The sequence below is a fragment of the Corvus cornix genome, chromosome 3, assembly GCF_000738735.6.
Source record: "Corvus cornix cornix isolate S_Up_H32 chromosome 3, ASM73873v5, whole genome shotgun sequence".
Taxonomy (NCBI): domain Eukaryota; kingdom Metazoa; phylum Chordata; class Aves; order Passeriformes; family Corvidae; genus Corvus; species Corvus cornix.
This window is the reverse complement of record NC_047056.1, coordinates 44,830,859-44,856,614: the sequence shown is the minus strand read 5'-3', so window position 1 is coordinate 44,856,614 and position 25,756 is coordinate 44,830,859. Positions and strand designations below refer to the sequence as shown.

At 42.3% G+C, this 25,756-nt stretch overlaps 1 protein-coding gene across 1 annotated transcript; it reads right to left on the bottom strand.

The window, feature by feature from the left end:
- Positions 1 to 248: 248 nt before the first annotated feature.
- Positions 249 to 25,525, bottom strand: GPR137B (G protein-coupled receptor 137B). The gene is made up of 7 exons (XM_010391517.1): positions 25,022 to 25,525; positions 16,328 to 16,377; positions 11,277 to 11,499; positions 7,323 to 7,472; positions 5,244 to 5,372; positions 2,395 to 2,519; positions 249 to 859 (listed from the first exon to the last, which is right to left on the bottom strand). Exons 1-7 carry the CDS (start codon positions 25,388 to 25,390, stop codon positions 748 to 750), a joined length of 1,158 nt encoding a protein of 385 aa, XP_010389819.1. The 5' UTR covers positions 25,391 to 25,525; the 3' UTR covers positions 249 to 747.
- Between the last annotated feature and the right edge of the window lie 231 nt (positions 25,526 to 25,756).

Here is a 25,756-nt window from a genome sequence, read left to right as displayed (position 1 = left end):
ATTGGTGGACATGATTGCAGAACTTTAATTTTTCAAGCATACAAATTTTCAGCTTGTTTTGCAGTTCACAATGCTCCAGTTGGAGGAGATGCCCATCTCCACTCTTCTGAGAGTGTCCCTAAAGCTGAGAAGACACAATTTTCTTACTTTCTTAGAAGAATACAGGGTACAGATAGCTTCTAGCCTCCAACTGTTACTGAGTAAGCAGTGATATCCAAAGAGTAAATTGTGCTCTGAGAACATACCAATAACTTGAAAAGACAGTATTTAATTGGGTTGATATTTTTTTCCTTACAGGCTTTTATGTGCATGTAAAAATTGCAACTGTCATGCATTTGAAAAATCTATTCATGTGTTTACAGTATATTGATCATAATAATGTATTTCTAACTTTATACACAGTGTAAAAATAAAAATACTTAGAAAATAATTATGCCATTTCACTTCATGAAATTTGCTCTTTTAAAATGAGCATAAAAATGATTAAATTATACCTTCTAACAACTCTATTCAAAGCCAAAATACCATGACTTAGAACAAGGTATTAATTGGAACAGTCTTCAAAGTTTAAATCATTAGCTTATACTTCTCCTTGAACTATGAAAAGCTCATGGCAAGGTTCTTCATTTATGTGTGCATAGGAAAATTTCTAAAAACCAAAAGGTGAAGAAAAGTTGCTAAGCTTTGTTTTTCAGAACATTGGTTTTAATATTGGAATGTCCTAGAATGCTGTAGAGTTGATTGAAGTTAAATAGGGCTTGGCCGGTCTGTGTCCGGTGCTGGCTCTTGTTGGAGGGATCCTATGTAAGCCATGAAGCTGTTGTTCTGATGGCTCCAGTCGTAGTAGTCTGGAGAGAAACTTAAAAAGAAAATAGAAGAATTAGTGACTGGCAGATTGGTTCTGTAGATGCCTGGTTAGAGAACATGGGGAAAAGGCAATCATGCAGAGGTAGTTCTCATGCTGAAGTGCAAAAATAAAATAACCCCAAACAGGTGCTCAGGCAGCTATTTATTTTTCTGATCTGTCAATTATTTTGGCCCAAGTGTTCATTATCTCTTTCCTGATTCTCTTGGTTCGCTAAAGACCCTCCCCTTTCTGATTTGCTGTTCCAGAAGGTGTTTGAAAATCCCAGAAGTGGTGCTGCTCATCCCTGCCAAGTCCTGGCACTGCAAGGGCCTGTCAGAAATCTTCCTATGTCTGTGTCCCAGAGGCCAGGACGTGGTTTGCAGCTCTGGCATGCTGTCTTTTCTCCCATGAGCAGTGTGACACATGCATGTGGCTGGTTTAGTTTCCACTGGGAGCTCTGTGTGTGTTACTAGTGTGGCTGGTTCCCTGATGGCTCAGTGTGGCAGGGAGGGTGCCTCTGGCTCTAGGATGGATACCAGGCTGGCACAAACCACCTCCAGCATCCTCCGTGGGCTTAGTTACTATGTGAAAAATTAATTAATGTAGGAATAGGATGACTGATAACCGTAAAGAGTGAGTGTGCAACTTTGTGAGCCCAGACCACGGCTCAGTAGACAGTAAGTATGCAGTCTCACCTGAGTGTGACAAGAACTAGATCTGGGTATGTTAACTATGGCTGGCGATTTAGCCAGCATTTTAAGATGAGTGGTTACACAAATCTATTTGCGCCATAGTGTAGCTGCAGGAGCAACAAAGGAATAACACGACTGAGACTCCTTTCAGGGCAGGATAGAGTCCTGTCAGTGCCTTTCCTGCTCTGAATTGGGTGCTATTGTTTTTTGTGTGAACTGCTCCTTCCTGCACAGGAATCCTTACCTAAACCTCACAGCTGTGCAGAGAAAACAGTATTTTTGTGCCAGTTCTGGGTTGTGTTTCAGCAGTTCAGTGGATTTTCCTGAGCTTTCAACAGCTGGGAAAGCAGATGCTCCTTTTCATTTCACCTTCAAGACATTTAGCCATGTTACAGGGCAACCTAAGTTGAGAGGCTTCTCGCTACAACCATCAACACCTGCTGCCTGTGCTGTCCAGCTTTTCCCTTCTCTCCCTGAACAGCAAGACTGCTCTTGCTCTAGGCAGCCTTGCTCACACACTTGAATGAGTAGAAGCGGCACTTCTGAAGCCACTCTTGGAAGAAGCAGAGGGTGATACATGCAACCAAAGTTCTGACCCGAGTTTTTCAAAGAGCAGCACGTTGTTACAGTTCTTAAATTATGTAACCATTTTCAATTTTGTGTCTTTGTAGTCTCTGTGGGGCCCTCAGATCCCCACAGTCACTCAGTGCTGCCTTTCCACTTCCACTTCCCCTCATCCTGCTGGGATTTATGCAGCAATTGCAGCTAGACAATTCACATCCGTCTTTTGTGGTGTGTCAGAGTTCCTCCTCCAGTTTCTGTTTGGGAAGCAAGTGGTTCACTCTTGTATCTCACCTGCCCTGTGCCCCCTGTGGTGCAATATTCCAGGCTAGATCATCATCACTGTCGTATCTGCGGGGGTTGTCAAAGAAGTAAGATCTGGGACTGAAGCCATGGCTTGGGACCATTCCTGCATTGGCCTGGGGGAAGGGAAACCTCAGTCAGTATTTGCAACAGATATCAAAAGCTGTTTATCAACTGCTTGGTGCCTGACTTCTAGGAGTTGCTGCCAACTTACCTCATGGTTTCCAAAATAAAACATACAATTTTGCATTTGCTGAAGACAACTGAAATAATTTTACATTTACTGTTCATCTCTACCAGCACAGTGATAGTCTACTGATCTCAACAGCTTTTCCTTATCCTTATTTCTTAGCTAAGACATGACCCATTCCTGAAACCACCTTCCCAGTCTGCATTCAACCATTCTGCTGAATTCCTGTCCATCCAGGAGGCTTCATGCTTTTAGCCAGCTGACTTGAAGTGAGCACTAGGAAGCAGCCAAGGAGCTGAAAGGAACATGAAATGCCTGAAGAGATTCGATTTTTATGTCCCACATTGGTAATGCTCCCTCCTGGTGCCTTACCTCCCTTCCCACAGGAACTGACCATGTTGAAGCTTGGCACCCTGCTTAGTGAAACCACATCTGAAAAGTCCCTTAGGCCCTCACTGAGCAATTTCAGTATCTACCCTGTAGTGCTGTGAGGGTCAAATTCTGAGGTCAAGTCCTTTGATAGAACAGGGACAGGGGTGTACATGTAAATCTTTCATTTAGAGAGTGTTTTCACTTTATTTCCCTGTGAATCATACAAGAAAACATACAAGATTCAAGAAGTCAGTTTGATTCCAGAAACAGTGCAGAGAGACATCTAAGACACTGCTGAGCCTCATGCACTGATCCACTGCTCCCATCCCCAGGGAACAGGGGTTCTGTGTGCCTGTGGATAAGCCAGAATGACATCTTCTCTCTGGCCTTAAGTAGGAGAGCAGTTTAATCTCCACCTTTATATTATATGTTAAATGACTTTGACAAAGATGAAATGAAGATTAAGTGCATCTCTGTCATGCCCTCATTTCCAACATTTTTCTGGTTAAAGGCATGGCAAAGCAAAGGGCCATATGCTGCAGTACCCCTCTGTCAGCACCAGAGCCAACTGACAGCTCGTTCCAGCTCATCTGTGGAAAGGAGATTCATATTTGAGCAATGCTGAATGCAGGGCTCCCTCTACTCAAACTTTTTGTTTCTGAAGTCCCAAATGAAGCAAGTAACCAAAGCATTATTTCTCAGGATCGTTTATTAAAAATAATAAATAAAGAATATTTTTGACTTTTACTTTACCAGACTTGTTGTTAAGATTTTTTTTACCTAAAGGAGGGTTTGCTTTAATTCTAACCCCATGCTTTCTGGCCAAGTAGCAGCCTACAGAATGCATTCGCCTAAAATCATGCGGCCCTTGGTCTCCCTCTTGTGGCAACCTCACACTGAAGTTCAGTGTTCTCTTGCTACAGTCTCTTCATTTTTTGTTCGGTTCTACTTATTTCCGGTCTTCCTCTTAATATTTGTCCTATGTTAGAAAAGAAATCTATATATGACCTAACCCATGTGACAGAAAATGTTTACCCTAAAAAAGGTATCCATAAAAGAAGTGATATCACTGATTGCCTCTTCGGAACTGTGTCATTATGGATATTTAAGGCTTTCTGCAAATCACAATGCAAAAACTCCATTTGAGCTCTTGTTTGATTAGGATTCCAAGTCGTCATGGGATCAGCTTTTTGAAAGACTACTTCCCTTATTTTCATTCTCTGTGAATCTCACACACTATCCAAACTTGGCCACCAGGTCTAGCTTTCTAAACTCACTTTAAATGGAATGAGATCTTTCTGTGGTCACTTTTTAGAAGAGCAGGACCTCTGGCCTGTATTTAAAAACATTTCTTCTCTTTGCAGTTGTCCATGTTAACTCCTAGGCAGGAGTGAGGTTGAGATATTTTTGATCACAGACACTGGGATCCATGGGGTGCAACATCAGGTATTACTTCCTTGTTCATCTAGGCTTTATCATTGTCTCTGAAATGTGCATATGAGGATAAAACCCATCACCTTGTCTAGAAAGTTATTCTATTATTTGCTTCTCTTACTTGTGCATTTACCATTCACATCCCTTTTGAGGAATATTAGCTTTGGTTTCATTTGGCCTACAGAAACAGAGACATTACCTCAGTAATCCTAGTGAGAGCTGGTATTCTCTGTGTGCCTGTCAACCAGCTAACCTGGAGATATTGCCTACAGCTATAAAAAGATGCTTGTCCATCTATTAACTATCTAGTTATTAAGGACCCTTACAGGGAATTATTCTTACAACTCACACCTTAATCTCTGGTCTTCTGAAATAGCAAACAAGTCAGCAAGTGGTTATTATGGCCACTGGTCTTTGACCTGGAAAAATTCAGTGGGTACAGGGCTGAAAGAATTCAATCTATTATTTCATAATCCCATGGAACATTTAGCACACCACCATTTTCACTGCTCTGTGATGAAAGGTACCAAGTTTGGATAACAAATACGTTTTCCTCTGACTCCAATAAAGTGCTATATTATCTCAAAGGGAAGTAGTCCCTACATTTAGGAAAGTTCCTGATTTTTAAGGTAAACTGCCTGAGAAACACCTGGCCTTCCTTCTGAATAAACCTGATGAGTTTCTTTCATGAGGAGTTAGCATAAAGAAGTGGGAAGTTTCGGTTGCTTTTATTCTGCCAAAGACACTTGGAAAAAGAGAAGTCAGAACATAAAGAAGCAAAAGATCCCTCAGCAGCTGAGCCCTTCAGACCTGCCTGGATGTTACACTAACAAATTCCACTTACCAGATCTTTTGTAGGGTTTCGGACACGGAAGAAATACACAACCAAGGAAGTAGGCAAGAGCTCCCAGATGAAAAGGATCACTCCAAACACTATGTAACCTGCATCTCCCAGCTGACATTTCAGATCTGCCTGTTGAAAAGTAAAAGAGAAAAGTGTTTAAAAATAAAGATGGCAGTTCATTTAAAGGTGCAGGAGACAATGCCAGAAATTCCATTCAGTAGAGCCAGATAAACGTGGCTAATGATTAAAGGCCTACTAAAAAATCAATATGCTGTCTTGGGTACATGACTTCCCTTTCCTCCTCTGCTATCTTTCCTTCAGCAATATCAGTTTAATGCAACGGTCTTCCCAACTTAAAAGCCTGGCAAGCAATTACTTGATGAAATGATCAAATTCAGACAATGAGAAACTAGTTTTCAGTCCTTTTCCTGCTGGGACTAATTGTAAAGGAACAATCAATGGTCAAGGTCATTGCTTTTTTTACAGATCTGTTCAAATTGGTGCACAATCTAAGGTTGAATAATCCCACTGTCACTGCAGCATTAGCTGTGATCTTCTCTCTAGATTTCCACCATTTCCCATAGCTACAGAGGGCAAATCCTGTCCTTTCCTGTGTTTTGTACAGAAGAGAAAAGGGTGTTTCTGACTGGTGACCTGAGGCAATACATGAGTACATTTATTGGCCCGTAATTTAAAAAGTGACTTTTGATTCTGGTACCAAATTGAGTACCCACTCCTTAGTTCTAGGCCCTTTACATATAGTTCAAATAACTTACCCCAAAACCCGTGCAACCCTAATGTCACAAGCCAGAATAGATGTACAAAAAATGTAGTAGTAACCCAAGGTCTAAAAAGCATTCCAGTGAACTCCCAGTGAACAAGCTCTGCCTCCAGAGGGCAAACAGGAGCAAGCAGTCTGGCCATACTGGCCCCTGTTAGTCCAGACTGTAGGAGTCAGAACAAGAATTGTCCCCTGCAAGGGGTCAGCAGAAGCACCAGCAGCTCTTCGGGGCTCAACAAGAGGGAAAATGTTTGATTCAGGAGGCAAGTCAGAGCCTAATGCCCTTCTGCCTAAACCTGTGTGCTCTAATTCCACTGGCAACACCTGCACTCCTCTTCTGTGCACTGCAGTAGGGTTGATTAGAGGTCCCTTGACTCAACTAACTCACAACAAGGTCCTCTGGACAATCCCATCCTACTCTTTACCTACTTCTTAATTACAGTTTTACTTACTGCTCAAAGGAAATTTGTTAACAGCTGCAGGTTTGCTTGGCCACCCTGGCAATGCAAGGTCCTTGCATGGCTGGGAACACTGCTTCGGGACTGCAGGTGCTTGCTGATTGCAGGGGAGACATGGGATTTTAAGGCCGAACAAAAGATACTCATGATCCAGACCCAGGCCTGCCATTTTGCCTAGCCTTGAAAGAGCTGGAAAAATACTGTGACCTAACCACATTTTTCAAAGAAGAGAAAGGAACTGAGTGCTGAAATCCAATAAAATTCAACAAAGAATCCCCTGCTATTTCCTTTAGTGTTTTATTACTGTTATTTTTCAATGTAAATTGTCACTTGCACTTACAGGTTGGGAAGAGTTGTAGCCTTATCCTCAAACTACAGAGATTATCATGCTAATGCCAGAATCAAAGTAAATAACCTCACAGCTCTAGATGGCAGTGGAAGATGTTATGATGTCTTAGAGCTGAGCATTTCAGTGGAATCAAGTACTGGTTTTCTGCTTGTCTAAGTACAATACATTCTTTATAATGGACAAAACACCTGTCTGTTTTAATAAAAGGTGCTCTTTCTTTTGACAATAAAATCGAGGTTAAAAAAAGATCAATTTTTTAAAAATTATTTCTCTAGTGGTTACTTCTTTCTTTTAGCACAGAACTGGGGTCTGTATCCTCACACCAAAACTATCACAAATTTGTATTCCTGGAGCAAAACAATCTTAGTGTATTGAATAAAAAAAAAAATAATAAGGTTTGAATATATTTATTCCTCTTGTGATAGCATTTAGGAAGTCAATCATCAGGTAGAGAATGAGGTTTTCTCATTAACCAGTATTTTCATACTTGCCTGATCTGACACGTTGTACCAATCATAATCAAAAGAGTTGACTTTCTTGGTTTGAGAAAACGATAAGATGAACAAGTTGTAGCAGGCTCGTGAGGTATAAAGCAGTATAACAGTCACTCCTATACTTGTCACCTGACAGACAGATGAGCCCTGGAAGAGATTTAAGCACAGGTTGTTATTCATAAGGGAAGTTGAGAACAACATTTCTTTGCATGGACTTCGAGAGCTGTCATGCTACTCTGTCTCATGCGATTGACTTTTTGTCTTTCCTTCTTTGGCCAATATATCTGATTCTCTGTATAATCCTGCATTTTATCAGTACAGTGGTTTCCAGGCAACATTAGCAGTTCCAGCCCTTACCAGGATGGGCTGTGACTAATTTTTGCATTTTATTGAACAAGTGCTATTTTCAGAGCAATGAAAACACATAAGACCCACACTCAGTATGAGGTGGCATGACAGGATGCAGCCTTCAGCACTGCATTAGCTACAGAGCATCCTGTGTCAGGTGCTGGCTAGCATGATGCAACCTTGCATCTTTTTACAACTGCTTGCTCTGCACCAATTTCATAAGTACAGAGCAGGTCATAGCAGTCAGCAGTTACACACAGCACAGGCAGGAACAGAACATCCTGCCTTAGCTAATGTCAACACAGAGCAGACAAAGTGGAAGCACAGCCTATGGGCAGAGTGACCATGGCAGGGCAGTCTGAGTGGCAGCTTGGGCACAAGGGCAGGAATGGGACTACAAGTGTGAAATTGCAACAGTTCCTGAGCCCTAGAGAGAAAACTGGACAGAGCCAGGGAAAGAGCCTGATCCAGTGAGAGGAGTAAGTGCCTGACCACTGTGTCAAGTGGGGAGGGTCACTGTCAGGGGCTGAGACACCAGCACAGGAGTCACAGCAGGAAGGAAGGATGGATCCAGGAGCCACGGCTACAGGGATCTGTGTGAGTCTGATCACAGAGGAAGGCAGATGTACAAAAATGGGACTGGCTTTGAAAGAAGCTCAAAGTAAATTCTTTGTAGTTGGCTCTGAAGTAATGCTTTGACAGCCAAAGGAGGAAAGATGAGTTAAAGTGCTGTGTGCATTTAGAGGAAGTTGCCTTGCAGTCATTTGCTTCTCTAGCCCTGCCCTCTGCCTCTCCTGGCAGAGACCCACACCAGGATGATGGATTCCTTTCATCTATGTGAGAGAGGGAGGCCAAGAGAGAATTTGCTCCTCCCTGTCACAGGATCTTTTAAACCGGTGGAGGAGACTGGAAAGTCTGCATCCTATTCCCTCTGCTCACACACTCTGCTTCCAGGTTTGCAGCTGAGGGGCAGAGGTTCAAAGCACTGTGGCAGGCAGAGCAGACATAGCAGAAGGGCTAAAGGAGTATCAGGGGAAATCACCAAGCCACCATGTCCTGAGTTCCTGGACTTCAGGAGACTACCAGGGCTCCAGTGCTGCTCACCCACGCTGTTGGATATTGACCCTGCAGCTTTGTTGACCCAGCTCCTCTGCACTCCCTGGTGAGCATAAGTTAAGAGCAGCTCAGGGAGTGTTTAGAAAAGCCTGCGCAAAATGAGCTTGCCTGTTTTCCCAGCAAAATAACATTGGTTCAGTGAACAGCCAGGCTCCAAAAATACCCAGTGCAGTCAAAGTCTCTGAATTCCAGCTTATAACAGCCTGGAAACACCACCATTCCCCAGGCCATAACCTGCAGCCATGTCAGGAGTGAGCCAAGAGACTACAGATACTCAGGAACTGAAGCCATAGCAGGCAGTGGCAAAAGCTGTGGCAATACCAGCAAGCAGGAAAGGCTTTAAAGAGGAAATGTTTGCTAGGCACTTCTCTGTTCTCCTTCGATACTAACAAGTCAGTGATGCTGTCATGGAAACCAAGGGAGAGAGAGCAGAGAGAAGCTGCTGACTGGCACATACCATATCCCAGCTCAGTGGCATTTACAGATTGCAGATAGCAGAAGCAGAGAGCAGAACGGGGTTGGTATTTCCCTGTCTAGATTTCCTTACATAGCTGTCATTCTTTAATAGTTAATAGTTAAATGTGTGGAGATTTAACAGACTTCCATTCCACCAAATACAAAAAAGGGGATAAAACTCTCCTGGTTTACTTCCAGTCTAATATACTTAGTGACTCAGTGAAGGGAGAGGGCAGCAGTGAAAGTAAATCCAGAGGAATCATTTCTCAGTCACAGGCCCCTGCAGGAAAGAAGGGGAGCCCCAAGCTAGTTGTGTGCCCCACCACATGATGCATTTAGCCAGCACAGAACTGGCCCAAGTCAGCACCTAAGGGCAGGGCTGTGCACCTCCTTGGTGCTGGCACAGCCCTGGCACAGAGTACCAGGATGGTTCCCCATGCCAGGTCATAGAGATGAATGTTTTCACATATGGTCACAAGATGTATGCCAGCAAATGGGAGATGCAAATAAAAGGCTGCCAGTACTGATGCCTACCTACACGCACTACAGAGCATGCATTATCTCCAACACTATTTCTGTCATATCACTGCAGAGAATGGATTTTTCTTCTCTAGCTAGTTTTTTGGCATAAGAGTAGCAGATAAAACCAGGATGTTTTATTCACTGCCAATTTCAGTCATCTGAATCCCTAAAGTATGTGCAGTCAAACCCTACTGGAAGTCCTCAGAGAAACTCCCATTTCAGGTCAGCAGAAAGGAGGAGCAAAGTGCTCTTTAACTCTCACTTCCACACCCAAACTTTCATCAGCTGAGTGTTCTGTCCTTCCCTGTCTGCAGTAATGTTAGAGATTCTTGGGGTTTTGTGAAATAGCTTGAAGTAAAGAAGACTGAGTTTCCTGCAGGAGGAGCAAACAGAACAAAACCAAAACCAAACAGAAACAGAACCAAAGCCTCCCTTAGGTTAATACTGCTTTGTTACAGAGATTTATGCTCCTGTGATTTACATCACAAGAAAAACTTTTCCTACTAATAAAAATAATCCATTGCCAGTGCCCTTTGGTCAGCAAATGATAGGCTTTGAAAGAAACAAAACTAAGCTGTGTTTTTAAATCTTCTATTCAGCCCTGAACTTTTAGCTGTTGTGCAGTGTGGCCAGATTTGATTAAACAGGAAGTGTACTTATTTCATCTGATTAAGTAAATGGAATTTTATGATAAGGTTTTCTAAATAGCAGCTGAACCTCAGATTTTTAAAGGATTTGTTGTGGTAATGGCAATGGGTTATTGGTTAAACTCATAATTTAAGATTTAACTGTCTTCTGCAAATGCAAGGACTTTTGAAAGCCTTGTTTCATTATTTATAGATACAAAACATCTTCAATGATTTTATAATAAACACTGCATGCTTATGTGATGCCACCCAGCTCCTTGACCACTGAATGTGTCCAAAGCTATAAACCTAACAATATTTCTTTAAAGAACCTCCTGTAGAGTAATGGGAAAAACTTTTCACCCCTTTTCCCCCAGCTGACTAAGTTACAATGTATTAAGTCTTTTAAAACACATTCTCATTATCTGTAGGAATATATATAAGAATATGCAAATTTTAAAAGGGAGATTCATATTTCTCTGTCTGGTTCATCTTCAGCATACTGCTACCTTAAACAGTTAACTTAGTCAATGATTTGACAAGCTGAAGGATTTTGAAGTGTTGGCCACTTCCATGTAGCAGTACTGAAACGATCTTCAGACAAGGGACCCAGAAAAAGCAGTGTCTGCTTGAAAAAGAGCTGTGAGAAACCCCAGCCAAAAAGTTCTGCAAAATCTGCCTCAAAAATACATATTTGAGATCACTGGTTTTAACCAAAAGCTCCCTTGCTACCATTTAGTATTTAATTCATGTATTGAACAGGATTGCCAGCCAAGTGCAGGCTGTGAGGTTTAAGGCCTCCAGCTCCCAGGCTTTGTGGTTTTGCCTTGCACTGCCCTTGTATCTCAGAAGGTACTTGAAAAGAACTGAAAATGTACCTTACCTTGGACTCCAAGTAAATGTTGGCTAAAGACATCTTGGAGATCTTATACAGGCAGATGGAGAGTGAAACAGCACACAGCACAAACAATGTGTCATTAATTGCCACCCGGACAGAGACAATGATTTTTCTCTCTGAGTTCTGTGTCCTCACCAATACTGCACATGTTAAATTCACCAAGAGGAAGAGGAGACTTATGAAAAGAGAAGCCAGGTAGAGGGGCAACCTGGGAGAGTGAGAAGAAAACAGTTTTAGCAACATTGTTCAGCAAGTGTCAGTCATGAGATGGAAGTTGCACTCTGAGAAATGCAATCCGCCCGTGCTGGGCTGCCACAGCTGACAGAGTAACCAGCTGCCTGAGCCAAAATCAAAGTGCTCCAGATTGCTGGAGAGATTAAAGTAGCTCATTTCAAACCTGTTTTTACAGTTGCACAACAAGCTGTAAGTAAAGAAACTCATATCAAGCAGCAAACATGGAGGACTGCAGCAGAAATACAACAGCACAGTTCTTGAACACTATTTAAAATATACATGTACCTTCTTAGACCATGCACTTCATATACAGCAAAAACCCTCTGGCTACTCACTGCCAGAGGAAACCTCTCCAAAGGCTGAATTGCCTGGAATGGACTGGTTTTGACCCTGGTTTTACTACACTGAGTGCTAATGTTTGCTGTCAGATTTCATATCAAATTAGGGAAGTGTCTAACAGCAGGAAAAATCTCCAGGTTACTGGTTCCCTAAAATCCATCTCTGTCTCTTTTCCTAAACAATTTGGTCATGGTCAACCTCTTAAAAAAAACATCAAGAAATTTAACTATGCATATTGATTCTGGGTTGGCATCTTGCCATCTAGGCCAGGAAAAAGGTTTGTTTACAAAACCACAGCAGAAGACCTGGAGCCAAAATGTGACAGACAGAAGCCCAGGAACTGGACTGGTTTTATCCATCTGTTTTTTTTCCAACCTACCCATCACTGATGCCTGCAATATAAGCATACTACATAATCAAGGAAAACACCTTCTAGTTCCTCTTTATGCCTACACAGAACTCTGGGGCTTTCCATTTAAAAAACCCCAAAAAGCATGTTTCCATTTCAGGTATTTGCTTAGTTCATCGTCATTGTTGACCAAGGCAATGATCATGAACTTACTGATAAGATTCATAATCTGCAGTCACTGAACAAGAGGTTTTGGCCACAGCTTTTCATGCCTGTTGGGAACTTTGAATTTAGCTGACAACAAACACACAGACTGTCCCCGAGGAATCCAGTTCTCATTGTTTAATAATACTTTACCCAGTGGGGATCTTTTCCTTTCACACATTCATATTCTTTTGCGTTAGCATCAATGCAGCTACAAAGCTGAAGCACAGCTGGCTTCTTTTCAGAGGACAAGAAAGGAGGAGATATATCTTTGAGATACTTTAGTGTGTTACAGGGAGAACTGAAAGCCTAAAAGCTTGTGAATCAATGCCCTTCTTTCCAGCTATATCTGGCAGTGAGCAAGGATGCTGTTTTTTCCTTGCCAGGCACGGAAATTCCCCTCTCAGCAGGAAGATTGTGCTCATTCTTAACTTTCCAGGGCAGGGCTCTGTTTTTAGGATAAGCAGCCGGAGGTAGTTCCTTTAAACCTCATAGTCTAATGCTGGAAGCATTGCAGTCCTGAAGCTCCTCTCTCACATGGTTTCCTCTGTAGTGGTGGTACATTTAGAGCTTTTATTAGTATCTCAAAAATCTTTAAATAGTGGTCACATGTCTTCCTTTCCTTCCCCTTCCAAAGTCCCATCTCTGGTCCCCTTGTGGGGGCTTATGAGGAAAGGCACACTCTTACATGTGGGACAGTAAGTGCATGCTCTCCTTTTGCCCACCTCAGCCCGAAGGACCTCCTGCTGCAGCACAGCCTGCATGCTGGCATGCAGCATCAAGCTGGCTTGCAAGCAGCAAGGCTGAGGCTTCCGGGCCAGGCTCCTCCTTTGCAGACTTTAGCAAAAAAAAAGAAAAGCACTGTCACGCTCTCGTGCCCACACACTCCCATATGTGCCAGGGTGAGCTGTTGTGGCCAGTCAGTTGTGCAGCTCTTCACATAATGATCTTCCAGCCCCCTTATTAACATGACGTGGCCATGGAAATGGCTGCCTGATTTGACAAAAGATGCATTGTTGCTGAGCTTATGGATGAGCATTGATGGACAAGCAGGCTGTCTCTCTAGGGGAAGTTTTAGGGTGTCAGCAGATAAAAGGCAGAAAGTATCTTTACAACTCAACTACAAGGGCACCTGCAAGGCATGAAGAAGCATATGGAGTTTTATAGAAAGCAGAAAAGCTGGGCAGGAGTGGTGCTTCCAGATTGCACCAGTGAAAGTGCAAGTGAAAGTTCAAAAGCCTATTGTGCCTAATCCCCACTTTAGGACTAGGCTTTAAAGGAGCTGCGTGTAATCTGGTTTGGCTGGGGAAGACACATGCCAGGGTGTTCTGTTCTTTTTGTGTCACGCTGAATGCACCCATAAGTTTTTCTTTGAGCTGAAAATAAAACCTCAGATAAATGCAGTGAACTTTGCCTTGTTTAACAAAATCTATTTGAAACTACCGCATTTTGTATGTGGTTTCCTCTAAAACCATGCAGTGTCTGAGACTTGTGGGTAACAAGACATGCACACATAGCACAGCAAGCGTCATCCAAACCTGGTGACAGTAAGAAATCCCCAAGCCCAGGGATACAGGCAGAAGGATGGTTTAAATATGAAATTCAGCTTGCACAGGCTTCCCCTTGACCTCTTTTACTAATATGGTGAAGGCTGTGCTGAGTAGTTTGCTTAAGAATCTGGATCCCTGATAGAATTTTATCAACTTTTTTTTTTTTTTTGGTGTCTGAAATGATTCTGATTTCTGAGACTGTGTCAATGCATAGACCTCAGTCCTACCTCTCAGTTGCCCCATTTATGTTGCCATTATCTACTGCAAAAATGACAATACCAGGTAATAAGGTCTGACACTTATTAAAGAAAATGGGGGGAAAAATAAAAAAGTGGACATTCAGTAATGAAGAAAAATCAGATTCAGTAAGTGCAGATTACAGATCCATCCATAGACCTTGCATCTTTCCATCATCCATCTCTCCTTCAGGATCTGAGCCACCTGATCTAATGAAAGATGTCCCTCCCTGCCCATGGGATGTGGGTTGGACTAGATGATCTTTAAACGTCCTTTCAAACACAAACTGCTCTGTGAGTCTGTGTTCTCCCACTAGCTTGTTACAATTAAGATTCAGAACTTCATCTGTGGGTGTGCACATATTACACCACTTCAATTGCCCTGTGTAAGATAGGAAATGAGGTCAGCTTTATTAATATAGCTCTCTTAGACAGACTAACCACACTCATGCCGAGATCTGGATGTGAAAACAAAATACAACTGAACACCCTTACCAACAGAGCTGAACAAGAAAGAAAATGCTAGGCCAGATCCAAGAGTGATTTGTATTAGAAATCCAGTAGGGAAGAGTCAGGGCAGACATGTAGCTGTTGTGAGGAGAGCAGTCTGTGCATGAGTAATTCTAGCCACAGTACATTAGTACTTAGCAACACAAATGCCCCAAGAGCTATGTGCAGGTTGTGACTTCATAGGCATTGACTAAATATCACAAGTTCCCTACGCTTCAACAAAGACATTTTCAAGCAGTTTTCAGGAATAAAGCCTTGCCACAAACATCAGTAACAGCTGAGGTTCAGAGCTTCTACCTCTCACCTCTAAAGCCATGCAGGAACCAGTCCACAGACAGTCCTACGCCACCCCGACCTGCAGCCCAAGCTCCGTGCAAAGCGATGCTCTTTGTTTCTCTTGCCCACGTGCCCCATCAGGGGCAGGCACGCCCGCACTGGGGGGACCTGCCTGGGGTGTGCTCTGCTTGTCTGCCAGCCCAGACTCTGGGATTTTCTGCCCACAGGAACCAGAGTGCAAAAGGTGGGTTCAAAGCTGCAGTTCAGCCTGGAGTCCACATTCCTGAGTCAGCCATCACACCCCACATTTCCCATGCCCTCACCAGCCCAAGCACAGCCCACCTCAAGCCTGCTCTCACTGTTCTGCCATTATACCAAACAAGGTTCCCAAAGCACTTGGTCCAGATGATTGCTCCACAAGCTGTGTGAAAACCCAGAAGTCTAACAAATTTCCTAGGGCAAGGACAGTGATAACATTTGCCCTGTTGATACAGTACTATGCTCTCCTAGCAGCCAGCAAGTAACAAGTCAGGTTTCAGTTTAAAATTATTCTGTTTTCCTATCCGGAATTCATGTTGTAAATTCTTTCTTTAGAATGGAGACAACCTCTCTCTCTCTCCCCCCTCCTTCTAAACAGCATTGCCCAACTGAGGCTTTTAAGTGCTGCCACAACAAACATTAATTTATTGAGCTCTTCCTGAGCTTTCTGGACATTACTGCCCTTTGGGGTTCTTTCAAGTACATCCTGACAGCTTCTTCTCCTCAACAAGATGCCAAATGAATCTCTCCACCTAAATGCAAATCTACCATAACCTCAACTCTATGGAGTCAGGGGAGATTACCTATAAACTCCCAAATGCATCATCAAATTGAATCCATTCTCCCTAGCTCTTTCCCTTCACAACTCGTCTGTCATCTTCCCAAAACTTTTAAGACTTTAATTACTCTGACTTCACAGGTTAAAACATACCCACTCCCACTCATTCCTGTCAAAAAACCCAAAACATCACTCTGCTTCTTCAGCACTGGATCTGAATTTACCTAGTGATACAAGTACACTTGTACCAGTAAACAAATCCCCAGAGTGGGTGTTTTCTGCTTGCGTTTGAAATATTTGCCTTTGAAATATGTGACTGTCTAAAAATTAACCTTGTGTTGGGAAAGGACACAGTCTCCTCCTAAAAATCATGGGAAGAAGGTGGCTTCAGAACCATCATCCTAAAACATTGGTATACAAATATGAATGGCTGAGGCATGAGTGCCACAAATCAGAAAAGATGTTTCTCAAACAACAGGGCTGCTCTTCTTTACCACATTGAATATTTGCATAGTTCTTACCTGTATTTCAGTAGCTCTGGGGAATATTTTGACTTAGCTTTGAAAATCACCTGCAAAACAAAAAATATTGCATCAAGTATAGAATACACGTCAGCAAAGAAAGACACTGTGATTTACAGCAGTTCTGTCTCACAGGTCACAAGAAACGTCATGACAGGTTTCATTACATAACGAATTTGCATGGATTGCTTACCCACAGCAGGCAAGCTCTTAACAAAGTAGAGCCCCTCAGCAGGTGATCAGATGCACTTGTATAGAAATTTCTACACTATTATATGCACATACTCTGGTTTAGGAGTAAGGTCCTTTAAACCAGTATTAACAAGAGGATCAATGTCAGCATAATCATAGAGGGAAATTATTATAGGCTCTTACATGACCTAACAGTACATGTCTCTTACACAGACCAGCTCACGTCAGGCCCAATGTTCCCATGAAGAGCCCATCATAGCACCCTGGCCTGAAATTAGATATATACATTTACATTCATCATACATTGCCAAAAAATGTCATCAAGAGCCAAAATCATTGTTTTACTCTGAGGTATTATTTTGCTTCTGCTGTCTCTTCACTATACAACAATATGTGCTTTTACAGAGAGACAGCTCAGGCCCAGAAGTTAGTTTGCTGTAACAGAAAAGATAAAATACTGACAAGTTTTCTGTAATGTATCTAGGTGCCATCAGTCACAGGTGTTTAACCACCATCAGAAATTATACAAAAATACATTGCCATATTTTATATCTTATTTATTTAAAAATTACATGACAGTATCACTGTTTTTTTATAAGCTAGCATGGTTTCCAAACAAACTCAGTTTACAAATGTTCATTTAAACCAACACCAAAGCACACTGGTTACTAGTAGTATAAAAACCCCATGACATATGACTTATTCTGGGTTGTTTCCTAATCATTTTCTCCTCAGATTGTGCTATCTTATCCATTTAACTTGGTTTTGCATGCCCTTTAGTAAAGTTTGCATAATACTTGCTATGATTATTATGCTTTCCCAGGGAAACGGGACTTACATGATCACAATGTGTCTGTAGACATGTGTCTGCCTCTCAATCTCTTTATCTGTCCTCTACTAATCTTAAAATACTTCAGAAAACTGATGGGAAAATGCCTGAAGTATCAAAGACATGATCCTTTATCACCCTTCTAAAAGTCAATGACTCAAAAGAAATAAGGAACTCTATAAATGTATCTAATATATGTCCTCTGTGAGGAGAAGCCTACACAGTGATTCTACACGTCACCTGATATTAGAGAGTCTGCACAGCAAAATATTGTAAGAAATTCTGCAGTTATGGGAACAACTGAGAGTCAATCATGAGACACAGATCTGGAGAAAATCAGGCTCTACTTGTTCCAGAGCTCCTGGAACAACTTGTCATTTAACTCCTATTCACCATAAACAGCTGCCTTGACATGGAAATTATTTTTGTGATGCATCAGCCTGCTTACCACTAGCTGAAGCAGCAGAGAACACTGAGTTTTTAAGCAAACTGAGAATAAAATTGAAAACTTGGGTGGAAAAACTCTCTAAAAATACTCTGCAATCATTGATACTGTTTTCAAATAGATAACAAATTTTTTCAAATATATCCCTGGTAGTATCCCTTATTGAAGAGTTTTGTGATTCATTCTCCAAATTCCTGGATCATGAAATCTCACAGGAGTTCAGGAAGAAGTTTTAGGCTGATTTATTTACTTGTTTTTGAAAGGAAAGGTACAAGGGGCTTGCAAATGTTCTGCATTTCTGCTGTGCATAAAGAGTAGCTGTCACTTTTAGAGAAGGGATGAGGTTCAAGACACTTCCCAGATGCTTTTTGCACAAGATTTATTGCCTACCCTGCTTATTCTGGAAGGGAGAGAGGGAACAGATTTCTGACCTCAATGAAACTAAACAAGTAATCCTTGTCTCTAGGGCCATTCCACAGTCCTCACCTATTGTGAGTAGCACTTACACATATTGTACTGTTAATTTTGACACCTCTCAGGAGTTGCACTGAACAGAAGAGTTCAGAGCCTCTGCAAAGAACTCCAAAAGACAAGCAGTTTCCAGTGGGCAATGAGTTTTTCTGGGTTCACAAAACCTAGAAAATGTCAAGTTCCTGAATACCATCTCCAGTGGTTCCCCAGAAACAATCTACTCATTCCCATTAAGTCACAAAACACTCCTGTCACATAAACCAACCCAAGACCACTACCCAGCAAAATCTCCATGGATAACTTAGGTAAAACCAAATGTGATGCTCCTGCTGCAGATCCAACAGCATCTCAAGATTCAAGATCACCAAAACAGCTGTTACTGTGATTCTACAATTGGTGAACCTGTCCCAGGTGATACACATTCTGAAATTTTCAGAGCAAAATGACCATTAAGAAAGAAAAGAAATATTGTACCAAAAAAAAAAAAAAAAAAAAAAAAGGATGCTCTATAGAATGAAAGCTACAGTATAAGGCATGGAGAATTCTTACCAATTCACTGCTAGGCAGGAGCACAGGCAGCCAGATTCTGCCACCTTTGCTTGTGGCTTAGTTCATGAGTAGCCCTGCTGGAAGCAATGGGATTGTCATGGAATAAAGGGTTATTCAGCGGGAGTAAGGATGTCAGAAGCTGATCTCAATATACCTTACATGTGCGGGTGCAGCTTTTTGCTTTTAGCAGACACTTAGCTCAAGAGACTGGTTGCTCAATGGCCCCTCCTCACAGCAGTGTTGAGAAAGCTTCCAGTCAATATCTGAGTCATCTAAGCAAGTCTTCCAGCAAACCAGAGCAAACCAGACTATTCCTAAGAATAGACTAAACAGCAAACAGAGAGCAGGCTCTTTTAAAAAGATCTTTCAGAGAGGCCCAAGATGAACATGGAAAACGTGGTGAAGGTCCTTGCTAATTTTCTTATGTCTAAAGGGTTACCTTTTAGTCTTAAAAGTATTTCCCCTTCTGCTTGTTCTTTGAAGGAGAAATATCCTGTTTTGAACTCTCTGTTTCTGCCAAAGGATTGGAAACCTCAAATGAGATTCTCACACCCCCTCCTCCGCTCCCCTGAGGTATATGTCTGGCATATAAAACTGCAGAAGTTCAAAAGGACTCCAAAAACCTCTTCATACAGCCAGCAAAAATTCCCATTGCAGGAGCTGATGTAAACAGTTGACCTTAGAGACATTTTACCAGGACCCAGGAGTGGGGATGGCATGGCACCCATCAGCAGCTTGCCTGCAGAGAGCTCTGGAGAGCTGCTGGGCAGCAGAGCAGGCACAGGGCCAGGCTGTTTCAGCTGATGGGGGTTCCAGCTAATCCGCAGCCACTTTGGCTCTATAAGTATCAATTAAACAGCTGTCAAAGCCAAGTCAGATATTTCCAAAGCAAAAGAAAAAGAAAATATCCATGGAACAATTTTCATGTCCACGCTCTGATTTAGCTGCACTGATGTGATGACTGGCACAACCCTCTGCTGTACTCCCGTGCTAGCTGATCAATTCACTTTTACAGGAGCTACAGATCAGCTTACCAAAAAGCCCCAGATATGTGGTGAATGCTTGCCTATGTCTCAAGCTGATCCTCTGCACAGGAATGAAGTTCAGCTTTATTTACCACTTCTCATTTCAAAAACCCCGTAAGAAACACAGCATGCACTTTTTCTTCCCAGTTCCTTTCACCACAGTCCCTCTCTTCCTCTGTCACACTCCATGCAAACTTCCCTTTGAAACCTGAAAATATGCCACGACCTCATCATCAGCACATTTACCTTTCTTCTGCTGTGTATCTTTCAGTCCCAGGCCCACCTTCCCCTTTCTCTCTTTCTTCCATGTTCATTCTCTTATTTGGATCAGATTTCCCAAAATAGGCAAGTTTTCCCTCTACTCTCTAAATTCTATGCAGTTTGTAAGGTCTACAGACATGGGCAACATGACTCACTACCATACTCAGTCTTCCACGAATTGGTAAAAATAGTCCTAAAAGGATGGGGATGATTTTGGGGCTGACAGCCACAGTAAACTTTCAAGTGTAGCTTTCCTATCAAATTATTTTCTAAGTCAAATGACCTCATTCTTCATGTCAGATGCTGACAGCCAGCCAATCTGCAACTGCAATCTGTCTTCTGTAGATACAATACTAAGGGCAACATTTTACAGCAAACGTGTTTGCTGATGCTTTACCATATGTAGTTAGACTCCCGTGTAGCTCTAGATACATCTAAAACTTGTTTTGAATTAATAATAACCTTTACAATATATGTTTTATTAATTTCTGCTAAAAAAAATTCTCCTAAATAAAAAACCTTCTTTGTTCTCTCACTGGTGAGAACTTTTGAAATGCTATCCTCAGTAATTAGAGAATGAGAAATTTTCTTAATTCTCCTCCTAGAGCTAACATGTACCCTGGTTCCACTGAAATACACATAAACTTTCTGAAAGCCTTGTGCTGTTTTTACCCCACCCTGCCAGGCATGGCCAGTTCCCCTCTGAACTGTCTTACTCTGTGGAACTTCTCTTCATTTGAAAGTCCCTGGTTTTATCAGCACTACCTGGGAGGCAGGGTAAGCTTCTCATCCTGATGCCAAAGAAAAGGGAAGATGGTTAGGGAGGAGGAAGGAGAGGTAAAATCTGCCTATCAGCCTTCTCCACCCATATTGTTTCACAGCTCTTTAGCTCAGCACTACTTTCCCTCGATCCTGGAGAAGTTCCCAACCTGATGACAAAACCTAGAGCCCACCCAACTGTTTTCTGTGCCGGGCCACAAGGGAGGCCTGGGATTTTCAGTGAAATTTATAGCTCACGGTCTTTGGCCCTGACCTTGTTCTTTGAGTCTGTAACCCTCCATCCTAGCCTCCCTCCTGCTTCATTTGTATTCTGTTCCCCAGGGAACTGCAAAGTCTGAGCAAACAGGACAAAGTGAAGCAAGTCCTTCTCTGCCCACCCCTCACATGCACTGAAAAAGGCAACTTGTTTTATTTCCCAGAGCCTCTTTACTCTTTTGCCCACAGCACTAACTGCAAAGCCTGAGGATTCATCTCAGTGTCCCCTTGCTAGGGACAGGGAAGATTTGGGTAAGCAGGACATAAATAAAAGAGTACCCAAATCCTGGAATCCTCACTGTCTTCATTATCCTTGGATCCCTCACTGTGGGATCCTCCAATTCTTTCACTTTAAAGTGGAAAATATGTTATTAAGCAGCAAAATAAACCCTTGGAAGCTGCATGTGTGAGGCAAATATCTCCATGGGATTTTTTGTTCTCTGGAGGTGGAGATGCATTTTGGCTCCCTACGTGGTGGATCAGGATCAGGGAGCTGCTCCAGCTTGGTACAGTGCATTTACTTGCTGGTGTTGTGCTACTGTTTTAAAAAAGTTCTACTAATCTCATCTTCACTTGAGATTTATTTTCATGATTTCCAAGTAGGCAGAGGGCCTACTCTCCTGAGAGGGTAGGTCACACTATTATTTTTCTTTAGAAGGGAATGAATACAGACACAGGCTTAATAAATTCTAATACACTTACTTATTCCATTAGAGATCACATTAATTTTCTCCAGTATGGGATCTCTGAGAGGAACTAATATTCTATAAACCTTATCTGCAGCGCCCTTTCTATTCTGCCCTAAGTAGGGCATTAAAACTGTATCAAAAGACCCTGAACTTGGCTCTTAATCCGAAGATCCCTTGTTTTGAGTCAAAACTATTTTGATTATAACTTCCCTTTCGTTCATAGGTCCCCTGCTTTAGCAACCTGCCCCAACACACTAGAGCTTCTGCTGCTGCAGCTGCTGATGCTCAAGTCTGGGAACAAAACTCTGCTGTGCTGACATCATCAGGGCCTATTTGTCTTGCTACACATAAAACACAGCTGAAATTCCCTATTGCTTTGGGATACCTATTAAAAAAGAGAACAGTTGTGGCTAACTTTCCATCAAGTTCAAAGGTGCTTCTTATTCCGAAAAATGCCCCCAGGCACTTGCCAAATGAGTTTTTTGTTTGGCCAGGAGGATTTGCAGTATTTTTTAAATCACTTTTTTCTTCTCACATCTACATTTAAAAATTTTCCTAGCAGTGACACATTTAGAAATGGTGGGTGCTGTACAGCAGATAATAAAAACCTATGAATTCCAGAGACCCATAGGGTCTCTTCCAGTGCTCTGTCCCTATGCTATATGCAAATCACTTCTTCCCCTCTAGCTAAGCACCAGTGAAATAGCAGGGGTTTGGTGCAATGAGACACAGCTGCAGACCCTTCTTGCCTGCCTTCTAGAAAATAAAAGGGTAAAAGTTGTTTCTAAACAGGTCTGTGAAGTTTTAAGCCATTACTGGAAACAAAATTTTATCTCTCCACCCCTTTCACACTAGTTCTTGCTTGCCTCCTGTGGAAAGCTAGATGCACGTTGAATACAAGATGCTGAATTTCAAGCCTAACCACCTTTTAATGGTTAGAAGTAAAGAATTAATAACAGTGAATTAAAAACATATGCACTTATTCTGTCATATATTTGTACAATGGCTATGCTGGTATTTCTTTAACTTTCATTTTGGCTGGGGAGATATTTGAGATTAAATTTCACTGACAGCAACTAGCTCCAGAGCAAACAACAATACTAATCTTATGTCTGTCTACAGCAACCCAAGATATTTAAAGATTATGACACATATCACAAGCCTCTGAAAGTCCCTTGCAAATACTGTTTCAAAAGTCTCACAGCAGCTCTTCAAGACAGGTAACTATTCCACTCTCTTTCAGAGGGGCTCAGGGGAAGATCATGAGGACTCAGGATGACAAAGCAGGAATTCTGTCTCAAAGGCAGAACCAACAGCCTTAGCATTTTCTCTGTTTCCAACCACTGACTTGTACTTCCTGAACACTATCAGACAACAATGCTAAAAATAAGTTAAAAGGACAGATGTGTGCATTCTGTGTGCTGTCTTTTCAGATCTTCCTTAGACAAAAGGAATGTTACCTGCAGCACTAAGCCTCCTGAGTGCTGACACTCTACTGCACAGACTGCTGTGCCCCCTGAGTCTGGGCTTCTCTTGGCCAAGAGCCAGGATGCTGCATTCTGCCTCCAGACTTCCACAGCAGCCCTCCATGTGTGTCTGAGGGAAGAGTCTGACCTAAGGCTATGACTTAGTCCCAAAACTGTGATGGGATGGACTGTGTACTGATGGGCATTTGGCCCTGGAAAACTGCACAGTTATCAAATGACTCTCACAATAGCTATGGGATAAAGCATGGGTCACCACATGCCTGAGCTGGATTTGAGTAGTATGCAGATGAAAGGTTCCTGTAATCCCTTAATATATCTCAAGTACCGGGGAGTGGAGCAGGGTGAGTTAGCAGGCGTTTCAGACATTGAATCCATAAAAGCAAACCTAAGCACAAAACTGGGTATGTGGTTCTAAGTATTTAATACCCTCTACAACTCAAGTGATCTTCTTAAAGCTGTCATGCTTACCATTGCTGCTTTTCCAGCTCTGGGATAGCAGCCCTTGCATGCAGCCTGATGTCTCCAGCCAGGCTGTTCAGAATTGATAAGGCCTGTCATCACTACAGAGCACTGTTAAACACTGTGGGGACTACAGAAGCACCAGCCCCAGGCACCGAGCTGGTTCCAAGTGGGGCACAACAACACCCAAAGCATCCTGAGCACTGCCTGGTGTGCTCCAGGGCTGGCTGATGCTCTCCTGACCAACTGCTCCTGCACTGGGAAAGTGGACTTTGATCAGGGCCACATGAGTGCAGGCTTGGCATCCTGCTCCAGGCACTACAGTGGGATTGAGGAGATAAAGAATCCAGTCTCTGCCCTCCTGCAAGCTTCATGTGAGATCTTAGGCAAGCCCAGCAGCCTTTCTTTGTTTCAGCATGCCAATATCCCATCCTTCAGCCGAGTGCAAGATACCCATGGTCACTATAAATATTTCCAAGAAATTCTAGCTTCAGCAACCTGGAGCACTGTGCAGCTTAACTCATCTGGCTTCTTAGCTGTCCGTGGCACAGATACACTCTCAAGACCTCTTCCTGAAATGGAGATACTCTTTCCTTTATGCCATTATACAGCCAATTTACCTTTACATCAGAGAGTCCTTGAAATAGAGGGTATATCTCTGCGCAGCACTCAGACTTATTGGGGTCCAGAGTCAAAGCTGTTTGTAATACAGATCATTACAGGAATTTGGGCCCACAGTAGGACTCTATCAACAGTTTCAATTGTTATACACTTAATAGAAATCTCACTCAGAAACACGTTAGCCAGCTTATGAAAAACTGGGACCAGGGAGCTGTTGCTGGCAAAATCAGACATTACAATTCTGACTGCACACAGAGATCCAGGCTGGTAAGCCAGGAGGTTTTTAAAGTCTAATAACAATAATAAGGTATAATAATAGAATGACATTTTGGGTGTCCAAATTCCAAGCTCTCCTATACATTTTTTTTCCAACCTTTGAATTAAGTGACACACGTTTTATAGACAGTAGACATATTAATTGATATTCTTGCAGTGATCACTTCAGGCTCCGGTTTCATTGTAACACTGATCACTTGCATATAGACCAAAAGTTAAAATACCCAACTAGCCAATTGAAATTTGCTTTTTGCATTGCCAAGGTACATTTGTAAATTACATTTTTCTCATGATGCTTACATAATAAGGCTTTACCATTCAGTAAGATTTAATCAACTAAATATCTGTTGCTTACCTGTGTGAAGTAAAGATTCATCAGGGTCAGGGTGAAAAACTGGAGGCAGACTGGGAAGCAATAGAGAAGCCAGAAGATGAAGGGGCTGAGAGAATTTGCTGTGACAAAGTCTTTGAAGTAAAATGAAAAGAGCACTGTCCTAAGAGAGGCCCAAAACAGGCACAGAAACAGAAAGACAGTTTGGTAACTGAACCTCTTGTGCCTGTAGTGAAGGACCAGCCAGAGCTGGACGTAGATGAACACAAAAAGCAGTGAATAAAAAACAGTATATACAATGGTCAGGCCCAGCTTCACATACGGAGGGACAGCTGGCGTCAGGGTCGGCGGAAGGGTGTCATTTTTCAGTGGGTCCCACTCAGGGGCCTCCATTTGATATCGGGAATCGTCAGAATTATTTAAGTTTGGCTGCCGCTGTTGCCTCCTCCTCCTTCTCCTTTCATCTTCCTACAGCATAGGAATCAAGAAAATGAAAGAAAACAAGCTGCACTTCCTCTTTGGCAGCTCACTGTGGGCTGGTAGCACATGATCACAATTCAGAATGATTCATTAGGACTGCCTTTGTCAGCAATTGGCAGGGAACAGCTCAGAAAGCTGCTCTTTGCTGATGTCTCTGCACAAATCTTTACCATCCTTAAGAAACAAAGAAATCCACCAGCCCCTGAACGGTTTACTGCAAATTTTTTTCCTAAGGAAAATTTTCTGGATTTTAAATGAGTTAAGTAATGCTCTATATTC